The sequence below is a fragment of the Lithobates pipiens genome, unplaced genomic scaffold (genome assembly GCF_037356315.1).
Source record: "Lithobates pipiens isolate NorthernLeopardFrog02 unplaced genomic scaffold, aLitPip1_a1.2 Scaffold_18, whole genome shotgun sequence".
NCBI lineage: Eukaryota > Metazoa > Chordata > Amphibia > Anura > Ranidae > Lithobates > Lithobates pipiens.
This window is the reverse complement of record NW_027507758.1, coordinates 290,602,218-290,622,488: the sequence shown is the minus strand read 5'-3', so window position 1 is coordinate 290,622,488 and position 20,271 is coordinate 290,602,218. Positions and strand designations below refer to the sequence as shown.

The following is a 20,271-nucleotide window of genomic DNA, read 5'->3' as shown; positions in this document are numbered from 1 at the left end:
GTAGATTACTTTAACAGGGCTCTGAACTTGAACCCCCACCCTCCTCCCACTTCTCTTCTTGCACATGGTGGTTCTTGGGCTCTCCTGTTCCTCTGAAGAGGCCAGGACCACAGTAATCAACGTTAACTTGGAGAGCAGAAGGATATTTGGGAACATCTATTCCATGACCCCCCCTGAGACCAATGAACACGGAAATAATGTGTATTATGTCACTACTGGGTTCAGAGTTGTCATTCCTTGTCTATTGTAGCTGGAATATCAGCTAAGGGTCAAGCATGATTTGTATTTGATTTGCTGCAGTGAAGGGCAGATTAGACATTAGGGGTCTAATAGACCCCCCATGTCTCCATAAAGAAGATCTGTCACCTGCTCAATGCATGTTAACCACTAAGAAACCTCTATGGCCTCTTCTATAAACTCTACACATCCTTCACTTAAAACCTCTGTTTACATCCTCCTTCATAAACATCTGGGCAAGTAGATTTAATTAAGTACATAACGAAGTAGCAATCTTTAGCAATAAGCTTCCCAGAAGGCATTGCTGCCACTTTTACTGTCTGTGGCCCTAAGAAGTGAGCAAACTGTCACAGAGGACAGTAGCTCTCTCATTGCTCTGGCGAATCTCACTAGTTTCTAGAGATCCTTATACAGAAGGAAGTCACATGAAAAAGAGAGGAAAACCCCTAGGTCACAACTGTAGATCCTCTAGCTTAAGCTTGCACTGGGTCAGTTTTGGTAGCAAAACCTTGATAAAGGTTTTTGATGTAACATAATGTAAGTGAAACAGCCTAATTAATAATTCTGCTTAGTGATGAAGAAAAATACTAGAAGCATAAATAAGTTCCATTAATATTAGCTGTCTTTGATGGACCATGGTGAATGAAACATAGAAGGCATTGGAGGGGGAATATACTTTAGTTTTCCTCACCACAACATTAAGACTTACCTTGATGCATTTGCTCTTCAGGAGTAAGAAATGACCTAAGTGTTTGTGGTCCATCTATGGATTCCCTGTCAAATATTTCTGCAACTCTGTTTGCATATCCAGTGTCATCCCTTTTAAGGTATGGAAGCTGGGGCTGGGGAATATCACTGGGTGATGGACTTGACCCTCCTTCCGCCCCTCTGAAGCTGAGCTCGGAATTGTGTCTGGGGTGTTGTGGACCCATAACATGATGCATAGACTCATCATCCTCCTCTGGTATACTCCTGTGCATCATAACTCTCTGTGCAAAAAAATAGGAAGACATTAGCATTAAGTACTGTATAACCAAGACCCAGGGCCAGGTTGAAATGTATTGTAGTTTAAAAGCAGATCTATACTCTCTCAACCAACATTAAATATTTTTTAATCCTTATGCTGTTAGCATTAGTAACTAGATAGGAATCTATATTATATTTACTTGTTTTAAAAGAGAAGTAAAGAAATAATTTTTTTTGCACATGCATACTTACCTAGGTGGATGCAGCATGGGTCCAATGCTGCATCTCTCTCCCAGCTCCTCTGCAATGAGACCGAGTGATCGATTTTCAGATTTCATTGCTCCCCGAGCAGAGAGCTGCTGACTGTCAGTCACAGCTCTCTGCTCTTCTCCCTCCTCGCACATTGGAGAGCTGGGCTGTGGAGGGGGTGGTTGCTGGCCTAGGCCAAAATCATGTCTTCAGGAACAGTTTTTTCTTTCATCTCAAGGAGGGGAGGAGGAGCTTTCTCAGCTAAGCATACCCTCCTGCCTGCACGGCTGAGCTATAGGCAGATGGATTCCAGGAAGTAAATGCTACATGCCATTAGATCAGTGTTTCTCAACATTTTTTTTAATTAGGGCACTCTTTAAAATTATAGACAATCTCAAGGCACCCTCTAAAATTACGCACAGTTTTAAGGCACCCCTTTCTAAAATGTAAAAAACGATTATAATAATTTTACATAATACATCGACATCCACACACGTAGGACACCGAAGGTTGGAGGTGATTTATTCTTTCAAATCCAATACAATTTTGCACACTGGCACTGACTAGTATTTCAATGTTTCTCTTCTCCCTAAGTTTTTCTTCATCACTCAGCTAATGTGACCCCAGTACTGACAGAGAGGGGCAGGGGAGGGTCATTGGTTGTTAGGATGCTGGCAGCTAGAAGGTCTTAATGGTGCACAATGAAAACCTGTGGCTTTAGGTAACTTTAAAAGGCAGGCTTTATCCATCTGCTGACTTGTATACAAGTTTGGGGCAATTTTTAGGGCACTTTGCCAAGGCCCCCCTGAAAAAACCTCAAGGCACCCCAGGGTGCCTGGACACCCTGGTTGAAAAAAGGCTGCTCTATATTCTCATGTCTGGAAATGCTAGGAGATAGCTTTTAAAGATATTTCTCAATAAAATAAAGCATGGAGGCATGGATAGATGGGTAAGTTTGCTTTGAATACTAGAAATTAATTATATAGCATTTCAGTTTGTGGGGCTCAGGTACAGTTATGTTCCATTTTAACACTGTAATCTAGTTTAATGGTACCCTGTCCATGTGCACCTTTCACTTTTTCAAACATATCAGAGAGGCTGCAATTGTTTTTATTTTAATAGTGGACCTATTGTTGTGACCTTCCTTTATGGATTTGCGATATTCTAATCAATCGCATGAATCACACATTCCTGCTGGAATTGGCTTGGCATGCTAACAGAAACAGTTAAGCTATGGTGTTATCTGTGTGTACGTTACACCTTTTGGAGTTGAATGCAACTGAGTGGCAAATTCTCAGTTCAGCAGGATCAAGGTGGGTTGGTCTCTTGAGTTTTCTCTAAGTATGTTGTGGTTGTGGACCAACCATATTTACTCAGCTAATTTACTATTCCTGTTTTCAGTAACCTACTTACAGTAAATGAGTGCATGCATTTAACCACTTAACAACCGGCCCATAGCCGATTAACGGCTTCAGGGCGGTTGTTTAACTCTGAGAGGCCGTTAATTAACGGCCTCCCAGAATTCTGCTCTCGTGCGCCCCCTGAGGCGCACACACGAAAGCATCCGTGACCACCGGGTCCACAGGACCTGGCGCATCACGGATCATGGTAAACGACCGCTCATCGCGGCCGTTTACCACGTGATCGCTCCGTCAAATGACGGCGTGATCACCTGTAAACAAACCTGCGTCATGTTATGATCGGTACAGCGGAGGGAGAAGAGATCGATGTCAGCAGCGCTGTGGGTTGCATCTGCAGTGCCCACATCGCTGCTCACCGACAATTAACCCCTCAATACCCTGACAATACTCTGCAATACCAGCTCATACTCTGCAATACCAGCCAATACTCTCCAATACCAGCCAATACTCTCCAATACCCTGCCAATACTCTCCAATACCCTGCCAATACTCTCCAATACCCTGCCAATACTTGCAATACCGCACCAATATTCTGCAATACTAGCCAATACTCTGCAATACTAGCCAATACTCTGCAATACCCGCCAATACTCTGCAATACCAGCCAATAACCGCCAATACTCTGCAATACCAGCCAATACTCTGCAATACCCTGCCAATACTCTGCAATACCCACCAATACTCTGCAATACCCGCCAATACTCTGCAATACCAGCCAATACCCGCCAATACTCTGCAATACCCGCCAATACTCTGCAATACCCTGCCAATACTCTGCAATACCCTTCCATAAATTGCCATACCCAGCCATACTTGGAGATACCCTGCAATACCCAGCCATACTCAGAGATACCCAGCCATACTCGGTGATACCCTGCAATACCCAGCCATAGACAGCCCCCCTTGCTGCCCTCCGGTGCTTCTACCAACTCGCCAATACGATCAAAGCCAGAATCTTTTTATTTTATTTTTTAAAATTTAACATTTTTATTTCAGGCATCCCAGCTTAGAGGTGAGATGTGGGTTCTTATTGACCCCATATCTCACTGTAAAGAGGACCTGTCATCCCATATTCCTATTACAAGGGATGTTTACATTCCTTGTAATAGGAATAAAAGTGATCAAAAATTTATTTTTGGGGAAAAAATGTCAAACTAAACTAAATAAAGTAAAATGAACAATAAAAAAAAAAAAAAAAAGTAAAGCGCCCCTGTCCCCATGTGATCGCATGCAGAAGCGAACACATACGTAAGTCCCGCCCACAGATGAAAACGGTGTTCAAACCACACATGTGAGGTATCGCCGTGAACGTTAGAGCGAGAGCAATAATTCTAGCCCTAGACCTCCTCTGTAACTCAAAACATGTAACCAGTAAAAAAATGTAAAGCGTCACCTATGGAGATTTTTAAGTAGCGACGTTTGTCGCCATTCCACGGGCATGTGCAATTTTGAAGAGTGACATGTTAGGTATCTATTTACTCAGCATAACTTCATCTTTCACAATATGCAAAAATTGGGCTGACTTTACTGTTTTTTTTTTTTTTAAAGCACAAAACTGTTTTTTTCCCCCAAAAAACGTGTTCGAAAAATCGCTGCGCAAATACTGTGCCAGATAAAAATTTGCAACAACCACCATTGTATTCTCTAGGGTCTTTGCTAAAAAAAAATATATAATGTTTTGGGGTTCTATGTAATTTTCTAGCAAATAAATGATAATTTTTACATGTAGGAGAGAAATGTCAGAATTGTCCTGGGTGCTCCAGAACGCCTGATGGCGCTCCGTGCATGTTGGGCCTCTGTATGTGGCCACGCTGTGTAAAAATCTCACACATGTGGTATCGTCGTACTCGGGAGTAATAGCAAAATGTGTTTTGGGGTGTCATTTGTGGTATGCATATGCTGTGTGTGAGAAATAACCTGATAATATGACAATTTTGTGAAAGAAAGAAAAAAGGAAAAAAAATCTTGATTTTGCAAAGAATTGTGGGAAAAAAATGACAACTTCAAAAAACTCATCATGCCTCTTACTAAATACCTTGGAATGTCTTCTTTCAAAAAAGGGGTAATTTGGGGGGTATTTGTACTTTTCTGGCATGTTAGGGTCTCAAGAATTGAAATAGGCCATCAGTACTTCAGGTGTGATCAATTTTCAGATATTGGCACCATAGCTTGTGGACTCTATAACTTTCACAAAGACCAAATAATATCCACCAATTTGTACTTATTTTTACCAAAGATATGTAGTAGTATAAATTTTGGCCAAAATTTATGAAGAAAAATTACTAATCTGCTAAATTTTATAACAGAAACGAAGAAAAATTCATTTTTTTTACAGAATTTTCGGTCTTTTTTCTTTTATAGTACAAAAAATAAAAAACCCAGCGGTGATTAAATACCACCAAAAGAAAGCTCTATTTGTGTGAAAAAAAAGGACAAAAATTTCATATGGGTACAGTGTTGTATGACTGAGTAATTGTCATTCAAAATGTGAGAGCACCAAAAGCTGAAAATTGGTCTGGTTATTAACCACTTGAGACCCGCGCTATAGCCGAATGACGGCTACAGCGCGGATCTCCTTTGCCGGGACCACGTCTATTGACGTCGTCCCGTGCACATGCGGCCTGCGCGCCCTGTGATCGGCGAGTCTATGAGACTCGCCTGATCACCGATCCGAGCAAGGGGTCGATCCCGACCCCTTATCACGTGATCAGCTGTCAGCCAATGACAGCTGATCATGTGATACAACGGAGCCGGTAATGGGCTATGCAGGGCCCTCTGATCCCTCCTGTATTGATTTGTATTGTAAGTGTACTGTCTGCCCTCATATTGTAAAGTGCTGCGCAAACTGTTGGCGCTATATAAATCCTGAATAATAATAATAATAATATTCCTCCTCGCGCTGTCAGCCACATCATTAAAAAATAAGTGCCCCCCGTCAGTGCCACCCAGTAGTGCCCATAGTGCCACCCAGCAGTGCCCACAGTGCCACCCAGCAGTGCCCACAGTGCCACCCAGCAGTGCCCACAGTGCCACCCAGCAGTGCCACCCAGCAGTGCCCACAGTGCCACCCAGCAGTGCCCACAATCTGCCTCAACTAAGGTGCTGCACCCCAGTGCCACATATCCGTGCCCATCAGTGTCATCTACCAGTGCCCATCAGTGCCGCCCATCAGTGCCCAGCAGTGCCACCTATCAGAGCCACCTATCAGTGCCACCTATCAGTGCCCATCAGTCCCATCTATCAGTGGTATCTATCAGTGCCCTCTTATCTGTGCCCATCTTTGCCCATCAGTGCCGCCTTATCTGTGCCCATCGGTGCCGCCTTATCTGTGCCTATTAGTGCCGCCTTAACTATGCCTATCAGTGCCCACCAGTGCAGCCTATCAGTGCCCACCAATGCAGCCTATCAGTGCCCACCAGTGCAGCCTATCAGTGCCGCCTCATCAGCGCACTTCAATGAAGGAGAAAAATGACCTGTTTGCAATATTTTATAACAAACTATTAAACATGATTTATTTTTATATTTTTTTGCATCTTTTTTTGTTTGTTTAGCAAAAAATAAAACTCCCAGCTGTAATTAAATACCACCAAAAGAAAGCTCTATTTGTGGGAAAAAAATGATAAAAATTTCATTTGGGTACAGTGTTGTATGCCCACGCAATTGTCATTCAAAGTGCATCAGCGCTGAAAGCTGAAAATTGGTCTGGGCATGAGGGGGGTTTAAGTGCCCAGTAAGCAAGTGGTTAAAAAAACAAAACAAAAAAACGAGGGTTTACAACCCCTTTAACAGTGTACATAACCAGTGTTTTTATAAACTGTGGGAGGTGCTTTTCCTAGGGTAAGACATAGATCGTTGTACTTGCTTTGAAGGAACGCAGGATCCATGCCCTCCCTTCTGTCAAAATGGCCATCTGCCTTTTTTACATAGGCAGATTGCAGTTCTGTCTCTCTGGCTGATGATTGGCAGGTGACGGCGGACATCGAGTCTTTGGTACCCACACTCGGCTCCCACTGTGTGTTGTCAAAGTGGGAGCAAGCCGCCAGGTGGCGCGCATGCGCGCCCCCTACCCAGAGGAGCCTGATCATGTATATATATGTGATCTGGTGCAGAGGTGCCACCCTGTAGCAGTAAAACTGTTATAGGGCAGACCTTAAATGGTTAATGTTTTGATGAAATTTAAAAACCTCTTGCATGTAATGTTTGTAATATCATCTGTCCCTGGGGGCAGCCATATTGGAACTTTACATATGTAGACTCTGCTTCCCACTTTGCAGTTGTACACAATGTTTCTGTTTTACTCTGGGCTTACTGGGTGCAGGAACTCACCCCACCTACTGCATGCATTTATATGCAGTAAGAAATGTCCTATAAACGTATGTATGTCATTGTAAATTGGGGCCTTATAAAAACAATAATGATTTTTCACTGATGTAAACAAATTCGATCAAAATGTGCTCATTGCTGTTGGTTACATTATTTTTTGTAACATCTGCACTCACAGCTTGTACACAATTAGAAAAAAGTTCTGACCTGATGTATTCCCTTGCTGAGGGATAGTTAGTAAATATGACGTCTGACAGGGTGAAGAATTGCTGCCTGAATTATAAGCCGCAAACCTCGTATTTCCCATCTATCTACAAAGAGGATGTGATACTTTCACTCTGGACATGAACTTTCAAACGCAAATCGACTATTTACATGGAAAATATTTGAGTTTAAAAAAGGTACTAACCTGAGTAAGAACAATCTCTGAATTTAAAAAAGTGTTGAAATCTCAGGACTTAGAGATGAGTGTAGAACCAGGAAGAGGAACTGGTTTTCAATATCACGCACATTTTATGCAAATTCTCTCCTCCCTATGACGTAAAACGTAGCTAGAATTACAGGCTGAAAAGCCAGACGAGCAAGTAAATAGTGAATGGGTAAACTTTCCTGGTTATTGAAAGCACAGAAATAGGTCATGTACACAGAATGTGATAGTAGCTTCCAGAAACATAACATTTTAAACAGTTAGTGCGGATGGCAAAAAAAAAAAGAAAACAGAGCCATACAGAAAGTGAAGATACGTACAATATTGCTAAAGGCAACACTCAGTTTTTTTTTTTTTTACCTTGAATGGTGTAGAGAAGGATTAGAACACCTGTAAGGTTTTTATTCCTGTCTGTGTCACAATTAGGGAGCTTCACCCTCTCTATTTGTCCTGTTTACTGTTCTCGCAAGGAGTGAAAAAGACTCTCAAATTTTGGGTTGCCCCAGAACAGAAATAGAGGGAAATTTTCCCATGGGGACACTAGTTCTGGTGACATCTGGGATTTCCTCACTTTGGGAGGATTTTCTCTCACTTCCTGTTTTGGCTATGGGACAGGAAGCAAAGGAAATCTCCCCAATTGGATAGAGATGGCAACCCTCTCTTACTCTATCCAAAATGTAAAAAAAAGTTTTGCCTTTAGTTCTACTTTAGGGTTGAAAATATATTTATTGGTAATTTAACAGACAATACAAGGAACAATGTCTAAAGTTACAATCTGGTGACATTCGCAAGTGAACATGTGTGGTGAATCAGCCCAATGGCTTAACTCCTATCGTCATACAGTATATTATTAACATCGATGACTGTCACTTGGAACACAGAGTAATTCCGGCTAGGAGAGCCCTGTTGTTCATAATAAAATTATATACAAAAAATTTGAGGAATTAAAAACAAAAAAAGAAGAAAAAAAAAAAGGGGGGGGGGGGGGGGCGAGAATTGAAAAAGAGAGGGAGAGGAAAAAAGAGGAAACAAGGGGAGAGTAAAGAAAAGATAGTCGAAGAAGAGCATAGAGCATAAGGGCTGCTGTGGGGACAGTCATACGAAAGAGTTACCAGAGGGCAGCAAGGGGGGGGGGGGGGGGGGGGTGACATGCCCTGCCCATCTCACTATCAGGTTGTATGTTAGGATGATGGTATCGGGGTCGGCAGCATGTTGGCAAGAGTATCAGAGGCAGAGAAGCGGAGCCAGATGGACCACAGTACCTTGTATTTATCAAAGGTGTCATTGTCAAGGGCCAGCATCTCCTCCATTCTCATGGTATCATTCATAATCGAGGACCATCGTGACAAGGCAGGAGCAGTGGTTGTCTTTCAAAATGATGGCATGAACTGTCTAGCTGAGGACATGAAGAAACGGAGGAGATTCAGTTTCTGTGGTGTTATAGTTCTACATTAAAAATTAATCTTAAGCTTCTTTGTGACAATCCAAAGGGTCCCAAATCCAGTTACTATGTAATTTACAAGCTTCATCTAGTATGGTAGGGTAGTAGGGCTTCAGTGACATAGGCAGGGCTGTTAATCCAGAAAGCTATGGACAGGATTATGTGTGGCCAGGTGCTGACTGACAAGCTACATGCTGACAATGTTGATAGCCACACCTTGCTTTTTTAACCATGCATTTTGTTGTGTTTGTCAAGTGTTTTGATGCGCGAAAAATGCGTGTCTACTAAGGTTGCCATTGTCATTGAATGACACCGCAAGAGTGACACACATGTTCCGTGCGTGTCAGAAACAAGTGCCAAAATGTGTCCACTCACAGAACGTTCAGGTGTAAATGCAGCCAAACAGGTAAACAATTTGACAGTTGGTTACTAGTAGAGAATCCATTGGTAAGACCTCCAAGCTTTAATTCCTGGGTCTGTACACTTGGCCATTTTGAGGTGCACTCCCCAAGTCAACAGTAAGGCCGCGTACACACGGGTGGATTGTCTGCCCAACTTAGTCCGCTGAACCGTGTTTCAGCAGACAATCCGCTCGTGTGTGGGCTTCAGCGGACTTTTTCAGCGGACAGTCTGACGGACTTTGTCTTTCGGAATTTCCGTAATTTTTTCCGCTGAAACTTGGTTTTGTCCGTCGAAACTTGGTTTCAGCGGACAGTCCGCTCGTGTGTAGGCAAGTTGGACGGACTAAGTATGGCGCATGCTCAGAAAGGATTTACACGGCCGAAGGTTGCATTGCAGTGTATTGGACGTCGTTTTTCTAGTCCCGTCGTACGTGCTGTACGCGTCATCGCGCAAGCTTTCAACGGACTGTCTGTTCATCGTGTGTGGTCAAGTCCGTTCATTCAAAATTTGGACGGACTGTCTGTCGGATTGTCTGACGAACTTAGTTGGGCAGACAATCCGCCCGTGTGTACGCGGCCTTAGGCAGCATTCACACCTGCGTGTTGTTGTAATATGCTTTTATTTGCCCTTTTTTTCAGCATGTTTCTTGCGTTATAGCATAGAGCTGCACTTGAATAGGCTGCTCTATGGACAACAAATGTGCCAAAAGAAGCACCTGTGCCTTTTCAGGCTTTGTGCTTTTTGCACTGTGCATTTTGGTGTGTGGGAAAATGCATGTTTCCTAACTGCATTTGCATACCTCCCAACTTTTTGAGATAGGAATGAGGGACACCTATTATAAAAAGTATATAGGCATAGGCATAGGCTCCCTCTTAAAGGAAAATTGCACAAAAAATTACCCACAAATGCTTTTTTTAATGTTAATATTCCATTATACTGCCTTTGGAAATTTACAAATGCAGTCATTTAGAAGTTGGATGGAAGGTTTAGCACTGTGAAACACTTTGAAAGACAAATGTTGCATTTTATATACAACTATAAATATCAGATCAAATTGAGGGACAAATGAGGAGGAAAGAGGGACAGAGGGACATTGTTCCAAATCAGGGACAGTCCCTCCAAATCAGGGACAGTTGGGAGCTATGCATTTGGGGTGCCATTAAAGCTTTTGTTCACAAAAAAATAATAACAAACAGTTAATGCCATTAAGAATGAATAACAAATATTGTAACTGCTGACTTTTAATAAAAGGACACTTACCTGTGCAGGGATGCAGCGCCATCCAGCATTCTTCACTAGCCTTTGGGTTCCAAGCGCAGACATCCTAACTGTGGGCAGCCAGCTGCTGTGTTTTGTGACTGGTCCCGCAGTCTTCTTGGGCCTGTGATGTGTCTCAGAAGACTGCCGGGAGGGAGGGGGGAGGAGATCCAAGCAGAAGAAGGTATCCGTCAAAACTAGGTAGTCACTCCCCAGCCCCCCGAAAAATGACATGCCAAATATGCGAGAGGAGAAGGACTTAAAGTGGTTATATACCCCTTTAGCACATTTTACCTACAGGTAATCCTATAATAAGGGCTTACCTGTATGTAAAATGAATATCTCCTAAACCTGTACGGTTTAAGAGATATGCACCTTGCATGCAGCTGCTAACGTCAGCTGCGCATGCGCAGTGAAGGTCCGGCGTATCGGAACTTGCCGGAACGCAGGGCTCCCACGTGCAGGAGTGACATCATCGTGGTTCCGCCCCAAACCCGGAAGAACCACTGAGGCAAAATGTCAGCTCCCTTGGCAGTGTCCGGGATATGGTGCGCTTCGTTCTAAGGTAAGTATTTCATAATGAGCTAGTATGTGGTGCATATTAGCTCATTATGCCTTTGCCTTATATTTATTTATTTTATTCTGAGTATACAACTGCTTTATCTTCTTGACGTCCGTGCTATAGCCGGATGATGGCCACAGCGCGGACCTGAATTTCCGGGAGGCCGTCATATGCATGCTCTCTGCGTACGCCCTACAGTGTGCATCTCACTGAGACTCGGGTGATCACCAATCCAAGTAAGGGGCTGGTCCTTACCATGTGATAAGCTGTCAGCCAATGACAGCTGATCACATGATCAAAACAAAAGTTCGGTGATCGTTTTTTTTCCTCCGATCACCGGCTCATCTGCAAGGGCCATCGGTTCCGAAGAGGAAGAGGCAATTATACCTCATCTATGCCACCTGTCATTGACAGTGCCCACAAGTGCGATCTATCAATGCCCACAAGTGCCACCTATCAATGCCCATCAGTGGTGCCAATCAATGCCACCTAGCAGTGCTGCCTATCAGTGTAACCGCTCGGTGCCCATCACTGCCACCCATCAGTGCCCATCACTGACACCCATCTGTGCCCAACACTGCCACCTATCGGGGCCCATCAGTACCGTCTCATCAGCGTACATCAATGACAGACAAAAATTACCTATTTAAACAAAAAATAAAAACCACAGAGGTGATCAAGTACCACCAAAAGAAAGCTCTATTTGTGGGGAAAAAAACTTAAAAAATGTCATTTGGGTACAGTGTATAAATGTGTTTTATTTAAATCACACGCAATGCATTTGTGGTCATAAAGTGCCACCCAGTGGCAGATATGGGTTACTGGAATTTGTTTAATATGTATAGAGGAGAAACTTCAGGCTGTATGACATAAACCATTAGAAATATAAGCAATATGACATCTATCCAATCACAGGAGACAGAACACCAGGTTTCAGTCGTCTAAATATTTCAGAATACCACTTTCTCCTGGTTCTGTTCGGTGCAACATTAATCACTGGAATGCCCTTCATCTCATCCTGTGAAACAGATGAGGGAGAAGCTGTAGAGAAGGAAAGACATAGATCAGGTTGAATTGTTCCCATGCAGATCATCCACTGTGAAGGCCCAAGGACATGGCAACAAACCCATCCAGTTTGTTGTTAATTCTGGACATCGAAAGATCCATGTTCAGTGCTCCACTTTTAATAAAGGTCTTGAAATACCTCCAGGTGGAGAGCCTATTCCCCTGGATCCAGATATGACGATTAAGAAAGTCTGCCTAATAATTTTCCATGCCTGGGACATGGACAGCAGGCAAAATGTGCACATATGTCCAAGTGAGAATCAGGTCCACTTTCATTTGCAGATACAACTTCTGGTGCCTCTCTGATGATTGATGTAATCCACTGCTATGGCATTGTCTGACTGCATTCTAGTCGGGTGACCTTGCAGCTGAAAGGTCCAGTGCTGAAGGGATAACCACATTGCTGAGTTACAGTAAATTTTTATAATGTACTTCTTTAAGGACACACTGAATAGATGTTATTTTTTGAAGGGCATGCACTTGAGGCGCTTCTTGCATGGGAGTTCCACCAACCAGCATTTGAGCCAAAGGACCCTTTGTATATGGACAGAGGAGGCTCATCCTGGATATCTGGTGAAGTGCATCCAACAAGCCGTTAATGTAGTAGCGTAGGGTTACAATTAAAGTTTTTAAAGTCTAAGTGCACCTTTTTTTTTCAATTCTATGTACTTGTAGCACCCTCTACCTAATGGTAGGCGCTAGAGTAGTATTTTTCTAGCTGCAGGGCCCAAGTGCAGGTAAATTTAGCTAGGCCTGTGTTTTATTTCAGGTTTGGTTGTTGTGATTTGGGACAGGGAGTGTCTAATGTAGTGTGGGTGGGTGTGGCCACCTGTACTTTGGCTCAGAGATGTCTTCTCTGCTTTCAGATGGATTGTTCTGGAAGACAGGTGGGACCTGAGACCTGAGTGGCAGGCAGTTCATGTGGGGAGCCCTGACCAATTATCTATCCATATTGGCAGGGGTCAGGCCTCCCATATAAGCTGGGGTTAAATGCTTCCAAGGGAGGAGTTCTGTGGAGCAGAAAGACAAAATGGATTCGTGAGGTGCTGTCCCGGGCATCCCCACATGGGGGACGCAGCGGAATCAGAGGAGGGATGGAGGAACCGCGGGGAAGGAGCTAAAGTTAAGGATCTTCATCTCTACAGAGTACAGGAAGCTGCTGTGACCGGGGAACACAGGACTTGGATGTAAAGAGCATCAAGTAGTGGAACTAGCACTCAAGCGGAGGAGTTAGAGTAGCATTCTGTGACCGGGGACACAGAACTGTTCTGGAGGAGAAGGTCAGTGTAACATAAGAAAAGAAATTGGTCAGAGCAGTGTAGAATGCTGTTTGGCTGGGGAACACAGCATTGTTAAGTAAGGACTGGCTGAAAGTAGAAGTTCATTTATTGCCATGTGTCGGGTCAATGGGGAGGGATGCTGTGTCATTTCTGGCCTGGTTAGCACATTGGTAATAGCTTCCAAAGACTGGGTGACTGTCCGATTCATAGAAGCTGGAGAAGGAAGCTGTGTGCATCTCTGGTTCTTTGACTCATAAGACAACATCATTCTGGTTTACCAATGTGAATTATTCAGAGTGTTTTTTTTTGTTCTTTTGGAAGTCAGTAATTATGCAGTAAAGGATTTGCACAAAGGAAAGAAGCAACAGTCAGTAAAGAAGGCCCTGAAGACTGGAAACACTGGAAAAAGTCTTAGCAAATTAGGGCAATTTCAAGAGCCCATGTTGGAGACCTTATGCCGTGTACACACGGGCGGACTGTATGGCCTACTTAGTCCGCCGAAACACATTTCAGCGGACAGTCCGCTCGTGTGTGGGCTTCAGCGGACTTTTTCAGCGTGCAGTACGGCGGACTAAGTATTTCGGAATGTTCGAAATACTGTCCGTCGTACTCGCATTTCTGCGGACAATCCGCCCGTGTGTATGCCAGTCCGCCGTACTTTTGAAATGAGCGGCCTTTTCCCGCCCGGAGAAAAGTCCACTCATTTCGAGCAGGTATCCAGGTAGGCGGGGCCCGCGAAGGAGACGTCCCTGGCCCCGCCGCCTGGTATGGACTTAAAGGGGAACCCTCCAAGTCCACAACAGACCCTTGTCCAAGCACGCTACCCGACCGGCCAGGAAAGGGGGGCGAGCGAGCGCCCCCCCTCCTGAGCCGTACCAGGCCGCGTGCCCTCAACATGGGGGGGTGCCTTGGGGAAGGGGGGGCCCCGTGGCCCCCCCACCCCAAAGCACCTTGTCCCCATGTTGATGAGGACAAGGGCCTCTTCCCGACAACCCTGGCCGTTGGTTGTCGGGGTCTGCGGGCGGGGGGCTTATCGGAATCCGGGAGCCCCCTTTAATAAGGGGGCCCCCGGATACCGGCCCCCCACCCTATGTGAATGAGTATGAGGTACAATGTACCCCTACCCATTCACCTGTAAAATAAAAGTACCAAAAAAAACACAACACACGAGATAAAATACTTTATTGCACAGCTCCGGGGGTCTTCCGTCTTCGGGGGTCTTCTCGCCGGACTCCTCCGCTATCTTCTTGTAGCTCTTTTGCTAGCGGAGGAGTCCGGCTTTCTTCCTCGCCGCCGGCCTCTTCTCCCGACTTCGGGGGTCTTGTCCCCCTCTTCGGTTCTTCTGCCGGGCCACCGCGCCTTCTTATAGCTCTTTTACAGGCGGTGGCCCGGTCTTCTGTCGCCGCCGCCGCCGCCTTCCGTTCTTCTTCTTCTTCTTCTTCTTCTCCAGGAGATGTTGCCTCGACGATCTCTCCGGCCGGAATGCCAGGGACGCACTGCGCGGCCACTTATATAGGGACAATGGGGCGGTGTCACATGGCTTTATGTCACATGGGTTGGTGTCACATGGTGACCCCGCCCCTTACGATGTCATAGTCCCCATGTGACATCAACCCATGTGACCAACCCATGTGACATAAAGCCATGTGACACCGCCCCATTGTCCCTATATAAGTGGCCGCGCAGTGCGTCCCTGGCATTCCGGCCGGAGAGATCGTCGAGGCAACATCTCCTGGAGAAGAAGAAGAAGAAGAAGAACGGAAGGCGGCGGCGGCGACAGAAGACCGGGCCACCGCCTGTAAAAGAGCTATAAGAAGGCGCGGTGGCCCGGCAGAAGAACCGAAGAGGGGGACAAGACCCCCGAAGTCGGGAGAAGAGGCCGGCGGCAAGGAAGAAAGCCGGACTCCTCCGCTAGCAAAAGAGCTACAAGAAGATAGCGGAGGAGTCCGGCGAGAAGACCCCCGAAGACGGAAGACCCCCGGAGCTGTGCAATAAAGTATTTTATCTCGTGTGTTGTGTTTTTTTTGGTACTTTTATTTTACAGGTGAATGTACATTGTACCCCATACTCATTCACATAGGGTGGGGGGCCGGTATCCGGGGGCCCCCTTATTAAAGGGGGCTCCCGGATTCCGATAAGCCCCCCGCCCGCAGACCCCGACAACCAACGGCCAGGGTTGTCGGGAAGAGGCCCTTGTCCTCATCAACATGGGGACAAGGTGCTTTGGGGTGGGGGGGGCCGTGCGGCCCCCCCTTCCCCAAGGCACCCCCCCATGTTGAGGGCACGCGGCCTGGTACGGTTTAGGAGGGGGGGCGCTCGCTCGCCCCCCTTTCCTGGCCGGCCGGGTAGCGTGCTCGGACAAGGGTCTGTTGTGGACTTGGGGGGGGGGGACCCCCACGCCGATTTTTTTCAGCGTTGGGGTTCCCCTTTAAGTCCATACCGGGGTCAGCGACGTCTCCTTCGCGGGCCCTGCCTACCTGGAGACGCGCTCGAAATGAGCGGACTTTCCTCCGCGTGTGTGGGCGAGTCCGTTCATTTCAAAAGTAGGGCGGATAGTATGGCGGACTTAGTACGCCGTATTAGTCCGCTCAAAAAGTGGTGTGTGTGGTCAAGTCCGTTCTTTCGAAAGTATGAAATTCTGTCTTTCTTTTCACTAGAACTGAATGGAATGATTAATCCCAGCCTAGATTATACCTCTGTACCATGTTGCTCAGTTGTCTACAGAGCCCTGATTTTCGGGTTTAGTTGTGGCTTTGTATCATTTGACACTCTGTATATCCAGCTAATAGACTCTGTCCCTTCCCCAGCCACTTTCTGCAGCAGCAAGAGTCTATAACACTCCCCTTTGTAGTCTTTAAGATTCTGCAAATAACTTCCTTCACAGCTCTGATGGAGGGTGGGATTAAATACATCCTAATTAGCATTCAACTCCGCCCAGTGACACCTACAGGAAGAGTCCAAAACCCTCAAGTCCGCCCTCACAGATCACAGCATTATTCAAGAAGGAAACCCCTTCATACACAGCCTGTTCTGAAGGCTAGCTATGCTGCTGCTGGGTAGGATGGAATGGATTAGAATTAAAACCTGCCCAGTTAAATATACCGACCCGTGTGAACAGGGAGAGTCCCACCCCTCAGATCCCATCCTTCCAGAGCCCAGGTCTCTGTGAAGGGATTCATTTACATACAAAGGAAACTGCTTCATAGTAACACTCACATAGCCCTTCCTCTGTATTCTTGCAGTAAGCCATTATTCTTTGGCAAGACAAGAATGACACAGGAGGAGGTATGGCACATTTACACCTTTGCCCAACCACATGAAGACCCAGAAACACCCACAGTAACCCTAGGACCCATCTACATCAACTCCCAGAACTGGTACAAGTGACTCCCAGAGCATGCCCTGAAGCTACAGAGTCTCAAAGGATCATGGGACATGTAGTATCAGGACTGGAAAAGGAAAGAATTAGGAAGTCAGAAAATTTGGCCAGGAGAAGGAATGACATTGCAGACACAGAAACCTGCAGTATACAGCTAAAGGAGGTAAGTTACCCATAAACATACAGTTGGGGTAGTGATTCATTTTCATACACAATGCATCTGTTGTTTTGGGGAGGAAAAGCTCTTTAAGTTTAAATAGGTTTCTGCTGAAGGCATCTCATCCTAATCTACTCCTCAGAAGAGGAGAGGGCTCTTCCTTGTTCACCTTCTCCTCAAGCAGCACATCAACTGCAATATAAAAGTCAGGAGGAGAGTCTGAGGGGTTCTTTTATGAACCCTGGGATTTACAACCCCCAAGAGAACTAAGATCATTCCTGTAAAATCATATGTAGCAAGGTACAGGCTGTCAAAATATCAATGCAGTGGACATTATCTTCATTGCTGCAGACTGTTCCAGTTTCCCCCTAGTGCTGAACTCAAACTGCTTGCATCACATCTCCGAGCTAAGAAACAAAGAACAGTGGGACTGGACTCCTGGGCCTCTCTTAGACTACATCTCCCAGTAAAATTCTAATTAAGAAGGGGATTATAGGAGAGGCTTTTTAAAGAGATGTTTTCAGTGGACCCTCTCTCTTCTCCCCATCAGTGAGCATCAGAGCTGCCTTCCAGCTGCTAGGACCATGGCCTACCAGTAGGTCTACATCACTGTGCAACATCGGAGGATCCTCAGTCACTCCTGACGACGATTGGCGGACTGTGCTGTGGGTGCCACCCTGAATCGCTGATTTCACATCTATGCTGCATCCATCCTTACAATGGCTGGGGTACAGACCCTGAATTGCTTCCTGTGTGTCAGTAACATACTGCACATGGACACTGCATGCAGACATCATAACATGGATTACAGAGGAACTTGCCACTTCTGCTATACCCATTATTTGCTTGCTGACTGCTTGAAGCTTCTCTACCTGATGATTTTCCTTTCAGCATCTTTGAGCTCCAACATGCCGGTGAAGACTGTGTTCAGGCCTGACACTCGGACTACCCTTGTACTATCATCTACTGGGTGTGAGCAGGGTCAAATACTGCTTACCCTTCATAGGAGTGGAGTTCCCTGCAAGCCAGCCTTTATAATCATAGTCTCCCCCTCCACCTTTGAGCTCTCTGGGCCATTCAAATATTCAGTGTATACTTTTTTTGCATATTCAAGTGTTATTATGCATTACTGTTTGCTTTTGTTATTTTGAACATGTCTACCGGGTGTCCAACTCAAACAGTCTTGGGTGCTGTCCCAGGTTTTGGCCGACTTACACATTTTTTCACTCACTGTTTATCTTGGTCAATACAGATGTCTGCTGAATTCAGTTTATATTGTGTCTTTGGTTCATTAAAAGGTGTATGCATCATGTCAGAACCTAGAGTATCAGAAGGGCTGGGAAGTTCCCAGGGTCAAGGCAGCACAAGAGGACAAGCAATATCCAGCGGTCCTTATGGGGGTAGCACTACACAGAAATGGTGCTATAAAATTCACTCTAGATAGGTAGACGGCTGTGTAATTGAGGGGCCAGCAGAGTTCCCAGATGTAGGCAGGGAATCAGACTGGAGACAGATGTCAGAACAGAGGGTACTGGGGCTTTTGGAGAGAGACTACCACACTTCCTGGAGCTGCTAGCTGAATCTGAGCTAGTCACATGACCCTTGTATGTGAACCTATGAGCTATCATGTGGGGTGCAAAACATCCCCCAAATGGGTACTCACGACCTTCACTGTTGCTGAGAAGGAAATGTGAGGTCTTCTTTGTCAGGCACAGTCAGCTGAACCCAGGGAAGCTTCCAAGGATCAATATGCCATACTTTCAGTGTCTGGGAGTGTTTGTGTAGAACAAGATCACTACAAAAGGAATGGTGCATGCATGTGCAGTGGAGATACAGAAATTGAGGCTTCACAAGCATAGTTGCAGCTCATATGACAGACTTGCACCAGAAAATGCTGAAAAATTGAGCCAAGTATAAAAATACAGCGATTCTGCACCATGGCTGTGACGCATCAATTAAAAGTGGCACAGCCTGCTGTTCGCAATGGTGATGCTGCATCAGAGCACCAACACACTGACTTTGGGTAGGATGATAGGGACCAGCCCCGATCCTGGTGTTGCTTTTCATTAAGGGCATATCCCAAAGGTGTCTTCAGGGACAGGACTCCACCACAGTCAGGCCATGGCCCTGGATCTGGATAGACCCTGTTACTAACTTAGCACGTGCCAAGATGAGCACCCAGACAGGAACAGGTTCCTAAAGTGACTGTCAGGAAAGGCTGGCTGGGGACAGTGGTCCGTCACCTGTCTGTGCGCGCCTGCGGGTGCCTGGGTGTGTGCGTGCTGGTGCACGCGTGCGCGCGAACGGTTACCAGCGCCAGGCGGGCTATTTAAATCCAGTTCTCCGTTCAGATCTTGCTGCTTGATCTACAGCGTTCCTCAGACTTTTACCTGAATCTGATCTGTTTGTGTATTGACCCGGCCTGACCTGTGACCTTCCGTGCCTTCTGCCTGCCTCTGACCTCCGGCTTGTCTACGACTCTGCACCTGTCTCATCCTCTGGTCCATCCGTGCTCATCCGTTACCGGCCCGGCCTGCTCCATGTTCCTGCCTCTGCCTGCTGTATCTGTACTGACTGTCTGGTTTGAACCGGCTTGCCCGACTCTTCTGCGTGCCTGCCCCTGAGTGATCCACCTGTTCCTGTTGGTCTCCTGCTGTCTACTGGTTCCTGTCTGCTGCCACTGGGGCCTGCTTGTCCAGCTACAGTTCCTGAAGTTAGCCTGATCCATCCTCCGGCTGTTGATCCTGCCAGGCACTTGTGCTACCTTTGACTCCCGTGCCTCCTGTCACCACTATCAGGGGGCGCGAGTCGGGGACGCAAGAGAGGTCTCCTTCTGCATTCCGGGCTCACCACTAGGTACGTGACAGTGACTTTTAAGACCAGCCCGCAACTTCCTCCAGTTAGGGTCCGGGTACTGCCCCCCAAAGCTCAGCCAAGAAGTCAACCAATCTGGAAAGCTGCTGAGAGAGAGCTGCATTGTCCAAACCTCAACATAAGTGAGGTAAGCTTCTCTCAGTAGAGAGAAGATGTCTATTACTAGCAAAAAACAGGCTTGTTTGGGAATGGGAGAGGTTATATAGGGGATGTTTTTGCAGCTTTTTTTTT

At 45.9% G+C, this 20,271-nt stretch overlaps 1 protein-coding gene across 1 annotated transcript in view; it reads right to left on the bottom strand.

Annotated features, from left to right (window-relative positions):
• Nucleotides 1-7,731, bottom strand: part of TRAF3IP2 (TRAF3 interacting protein 2) — a 33,336-nt gene extending 25,605 nt beyond the window's left edge. Inside the window, exons 1-2 of the mRNA XM_077487104.1 lie at nucleotides 7,606-7,731; nucleotides 947-1,226 (exon numbers count right to left, since the gene is read on the bottom strand). Of these exons, the coding sequence (XP_077343230.1) occupies nucleotides 947-1,220 (274 nt within the window). The 5' untranslated portion in view covers nucleotides 1,221-1,226; nucleotides 7,606-7,731. The remainder of the gene's footprint in view (nucleotides 1-946; nucleotides 1,227-7,605) is intronic.
• Nucleotides 7,732-20,271: the final 12,540 nt, after the last annotated feature.